The sequence below is a fragment of the Epinephelus moara genome, chromosome 13 (assembly GCF_006386435.1).
Source record: "Epinephelus moara isolate mb chromosome 13, YSFRI_EMoa_1.0, whole genome shotgun sequence".
In the NCBI taxonomy this organism is placed as follows: domain Eukaryota; kingdom Metazoa; phylum Chordata; class Actinopteri; order Perciformes; family Serranidae; genus Epinephelus; species Epinephelus moara.
In genome coordinates, this window is record NC_065518.1 from 10,922,801 (window position 1) to 10,928,358 (window position 5,558).

At 43.5% G+C, this 5,558-nt stretch overlaps 2 protein-coding genes across 2 annotated transcripts in view; one reads left to right on the forward strand and one right to left on the reverse strand.

Moving 5' to 3' along the window:
* The window catches only part of LOC126399822 (regulator of G-protein signaling 9-like), a 23,674-nt gene extending 18,170 nt beyond the window's left edge, over window positions 1–5,504 (forward strand). Inside the window, exons 18-20 of the mRNA XM_050060106.1 lie at window positions 1,420–1,823; window positions 3,221–3,401; window positions 4,013–5,504. Coding sequence (XP_049916063.1) covers window positions 1,420–1,823; window positions 3,221–3,383 — 567 coding nt within the window. The 3' untranslated portion in view covers window positions 3,384–3,401; window positions 4,013–5,504. The remainder of the gene's footprint in view (window positions 1–1,419; window positions 1,824–3,220; window positions 3,402–4,012) is intronic.
* The window catches only part of sec24c (SEC24 homolog C, COPII coat complex component), a 6,868-nt gene continuing 5,491 nt past the window's right edge, over window positions 4,182–5,558 (reverse strand). The window contains exon 5 of the mRNA XM_050060794.1: window positions 4,182–4,455. Within this exon, the coding sequence (XP_049916751.1) occupies window positions 4,182–4,455 (274 nt within the window). The remainder of the gene's footprint in view (window positions 4,456–5,558) is intronic.

The window sequence follows — 5,558 nt, forward strand, 5'->3', positions numbered from 1 at the left end:
TTTTCTAATTTTTGGTATGACTAAGTCATGGTATGGTATGCTGTACATAATCACGGAAACTGTCAGTGTGTCATTCTGTCAGTCAGTCATTCTGTCTGTCCCACGTTTTTCTACTCACTGACGTGATCAATCTATGTGAAACTGCACATAGGCATTGAGGATTGGCATAGGTAGAAGGTGACAAAGCTACCAATGGGTATGGACTAGTTTATATTAACAATATTTTCAACTTATAATTTCTCTCATTATCTCAAGATATCAGCTTTCTGTTTTCTGGAGGTCCTGGAATAACCGACATGAAAAGGCTCATTTAAATAACATAGGAGGTTAATTTCATAATTTTTCGAGAAAACAAACAGCAGATTACTTGAGATCACGAGATAATATTTTATGAGAAAACAGCATTTTTGCTTTTTTATTATCACCACATTTTTGCAAACGTGGGATCTCAAGTTTTTTTCAGGTGATAAATGATCTTGTTTTGTTGAGAAATCGTCCTTCTTCCTCTTGAAATCACGGAATAATCACTCTGCAGTCAAGTGAGGTGTCATGTACGTGAATCCGATGATCTCAAGAAAACAAAAAGTTGTGTTCTGGTGATACACATTTTTGGTTATCTCGAGAAATTGGCCTTGTGTTTTCTCAAGGTCACTGAATAATCAAGATAACAAAGCTCATTTAAACGAGATAAGGGGTTGAGTTATGTCCATTTTCAAGAAAACAAACGGCAGATTAATTAAATTTACGAGATAATATTTTACAAGAAAACAAAATTTTTGCTGTCTCGACCTCACCAGATTTTCGCAAACGACAGCTCACTTGACTGCAGTATATTTATCCTGTGATCTTGAGGAAACAAAAGTTGTTTTCTGGTGATAAATTATCTTGTTATATCAAGAAATCAGCTTTCTCAAGGTCACGGAATAATTGACATCGCAAAGACAAGAGATCCATTTCAAGAAAACAAAAGGCAAGTGACTTAAGACTACGAGATTTATGAATGATTATGAGAAAACAACATTTTTGCTTTCTTGAGATCACCAAATTTTTGCAAACAATGGCTCAGTTTCTGCAGTATAATTATGCTGTGATCTTGAGAAAACAAAAAGTTGTTTTCTGATGATTAATTATTTGGTTATCTCGAGAAACTGGCCTTTTGTTTTATTGAGAATCCACATAAATTAACCCTCAAAATAAATAAAATTTGAATAAAAACAATGCAAACATGGCCGTTCTTGGCTTCCATACACTGTAATATCAGGTTACCTATTGCTTATAATTGCTGTCTTGTTTGTATGGACGTGTTGTGAGCCTCATGGAGTTAAAGTAAGTAAAACATCATGAATGAACTGTCTGCACACGTATTTTCTCTCTCCATGCCCTCTGACTTTCTGTGTCTGTTGCCCTTTGACCTCACAGCTGTGCCGCTTCACCACCCCTGTCCCCCACCTCGCCGTCTATTCTGGCATCTCTGACTTCCCCACTGCCAACGCCTCGCCCTCTCTCCCCTTCCCGGTCCACACTCCGGCCTGCCCGTCCCCCATCAGCGTGGCCTTGGACAGCACCTCAGTGTCTGAACGGCGAGTGGAGGCCAGTGACGGAGAAGGCGAGGGGAACCCTGCTGCTCGGGCCCCCGTTGGTGGGAATGTGTCCAAATCTCGCATGGCTCTGTCACTGCGTCGTCTGCTGAGGCGCGGCTGCACACCTGCCACCATGTTCGCCAGCTTGTCGCCCAAATGCCACTCAGCTGCCGGGACAAGTAGTCGCATTCAGCCCATCAGCCCGGATCAGCCCAGTCAGGCTCCACCAAGACGGATTGGCAAGTGAGTGGGAGACGATAACACACACAGAAACAATCCATGCAAAACCCTACAACATGATCCTCTCACTTACTGTGCAGATACTCTAATCTGTTTACTGTACTCTGAGGGAGACACAGTATTGGATGTTTTGGCGATATCCAATATGCCGATATGTAACATCGTGCATCCTTAGCGCTCTTTGAATGTGATCACTTTATCAGCGCAGTCGTGTTGGCACTGTACATGTCTACAAACCACAGATACGCTACATTTGTACATCATTACGTAGCTGATACCTGGATCAAAATACCCAGCTTTGGTGGCTAAAAAGCCGCTGGAAACACAGCCATGTTTCACCAAAAAACATTCACTTTTTGTGTCACTGTCCCGGCTAAAATGCAGCTATGTCCTGATAAAAGACAACTGTTTCTCGTGGCACAGTCCCGGTAGGAAACACACCCATTTCTCTGTAAATAACAATCGTTTTTGTGGCACTAATCCGGCAGGAAACACAGTGATATCTTGGTAAAAACAACTGCTTTTCATGGACATTTTTCTGGTGGAAAAGCAGTGATGTCTCAGTAAAAAAAAAACAGTTTTTCATGGCACTATCTCGGCAGGAAACACAATCACTTCTCTATAAAAAAAAACAATCACATTATGTGCCACTATCCTGGCAGGAAATGCCATGATGTCTTGGTAAAAACAGCTGATTTTCATGGCACTTTTCTGGCAGAAAAACAGCAGTGTCTCTGTAAAAAACAGCTTTTCATGGCACTATCCCAGCAGGAAACACGGCCACTTCTTTGTAAAAAACCAACTGCTTTTAGTGCCATTAAGTACTGGTAAAAAACAACCACTCTTGCTGACACTATCCCGGCAGAACGTAGTGATGTCTCAGTAAAAAACGCCCACTTTTTGTGGCACTATCTGCGATGGAAACACAGTGACGGGTTGCTTAAGAACACCCACATTTGGTGGGTAAAATGCTGCTGAAAGATGCAGCACCATCCACCCTCCCTCCCTCCTGATGATGAAGTCAGCTCATATACTACGTCACTTTAGAAATGCTGATATGATACATATGAAACACATACATGTAATTAATCCGTGGTTTGCAGAAACATACAATGCCAACACTTTCTTCTGACGACTGGTGTTTTATTTAAGTTTATATGTTAACTTGTTCAGTGACTTTCTGTTTCATTAAAATGGGGGACTATGTATAATAGTTATTTAATGTGAATGGAAACACCCTCAAACTAAATCTGAAAGTTGGCACTTCAAGGTCATCCTCATTTTTACAATTCAAATCCAATGTTCTGGACTTTGAGTTAATTCTCTCTGCCTGTGCTGTATTTGAACAGAACATGAATATCAGACGTGTCTTGCTAAATCCTCTCTGCAACACTCCACAGTTTCTTCCAGATTAAAGTGGATATCCCTCCAGAGTGCCGTATCTACCCCATAGAGTCTGAGGACGAGGAGGAGGAGAGCAGGGCTGCCTCTCGGGGAGGAGTGGGAGCCAAAGAGATCATCTGCCCCTGGGAGAGCCTCACTCCACACAACGGGACCGGCTAATCGGCTGCCTTCACACAGGTATAAAAAAAATGGGGGTTTTAAATCTGCGTCTGTCTGAGCAGGCAGATTTTCCCATGTTCTGGCAGAGATAAAAGATCCCATACGGAGCATAAAGGGGTAAAATCTCTGTGTAAGTGTGGCCACATTCTCACCACCAGGCCGCAAACCACGACATAAATACCAAACACACAAACAGTCACTCTGGGACACTCTGGAGACTCTGTTTACACTGAGCATCAACTTACTGTGTCCAAGTTTAAACTCCTTAAAAGGAAAACTACTGTATGTTAAGAGTGTCAAACACACGCTGCCTGTGGGCCTGAAAGGACCCAGTTTCATGTCTAATCCTCTTCTCCACTGTCCACACTCAGTGTTTTATAAAACAGTCAGTTTCTCCAAAATATGGCTGAATACACAGTTTATTCCTGCTGTTTATCACTGAGTCCCAGTTCCTCCAGTGCAGCTCATCCCCTTTAAGAAATATTTGACCAGCCACCAAAAAAAGGCTGTAAAAGTTTTTTGTATTTTATTCTTTTTTTTGTTTAACTGTTCAGTGATAATTTCTTTAAAGGGAGACTTTGATATTTTTCAGCCTGGACCATATTTTCCCATATTTTTGTGTCTAACAGCAACCTTCCAGGACAGCGCCCGGAGATTTAAAGAAGGCCAGGTACTCTGCAGTGCTGTTCATGCGTACATACAAACAACTGTCAGAGACCGCTTCTTAGCAACCCGCAGTCGCGACCCTCTCGTTTTCCGCAGAGAACTCCAACACAGCCACGCTCAACCGGGGACTCGTCAGTATCCCCGCACCCACTGGACACCTCTCACCCAGGGCAACTCCGTAAAAGCCGCGAGTTTGGTTCCAGACCCAGTGCTGCATGTGGAGGTGAGCCCAGCTACATCTAGTTGGTACCACTCCACCTCCCGCACCAGCTTCAGTTCCTTCCCCACCAGAGTGGTGACATTCCATGTCCCTGGAGCCAGTCTGCGCCGCCGGGGATCAACACGCCTCGGCGCCCTGCCCTGTCTGCCGCCCAGCACACAATGCACCAAACCCTTATCCCTGTCCCTGTAGGTAGTGAGCCCACAGGGCGATGGCTCCTTATTTATTTGGACTGAGCCCACTCGGGCTCCGTGGCCACCAGACGCTCACTGGTGAGGACTGGACGGAGGCGATCATCAAAAATGCTCACATGTGCAGCACACACTTCATATCAGGTTAGGGAAAAAGTATTTCCTGTTGGAGGGATGAATAACGTTATGTGTATTAAGGGTTATCATGTCCACCTCATCAGAAACTGGGGAGGAATTAAGAGGAATATTGGATTTCTCTGTAACTCTAACTTTTTAGCACATTAACTAACATTAGCTTCGATAGCAAAACAAAATGGAGAAATCAGTTAATCACGCATTCACTCCACTTGGCACTCTGCTGCTCCGTCTCCACAGACAGAGTGCCGAAAGTGTGCTCTGCCAGTCCAAGAGTGCGGTGCTCTGGATAAACGAACGGTACATTCAGACAGCGCTCCGAATCTACGGTCCAGTTTGTGCCAGAGTCACTCCGACACTCAGAATGAGTATTTCTGAATCCACCACATGTATCATCTTCCTCCGTTGTCTAAAACAAGACAACAGAACTTGCTAACTAGAGCTAGCTAATGTCTGTGGAGACGTTTTGCCTCCAGCTAAGCCCCACCCATTAAAAAACATCATACTGTTTACTAACAGTAATAGGGTCTATTTATTTTATCCGGTGTTCATCCATTCTACTTTATCGACTCCCCGGGGATCAACCACATCACTACAATGTACACTGACAACGCGTGTTGCCCAGAGTGGTGACATTGCAGCCTGTTTTGCGGCTGTTGCCAGCAGCGCTGTTGCTCAATACTGAGTTGCTTTCAGAAATTGTTTCTATTCATCAATTTGACACAAAAACATGGAACAATAGGGTCCAGGTTGAGATATACTGGTTTCCTTTAAAGTTGTGTTTGTGTCTGGCTGTTTGGTGGTGTCAAAGCTTTCATCACACAGCCAGAAATATAAATCTGTTAGAATAAAAACACCACGAGTAATCTTCTGTACATAGTTTTATAGTGCAAACTCCTCCTCAGGTTGTTAAAACCCTAAATGCCCCAGACAAAACACTGTTGGTGTCCTGTGATACGGCAG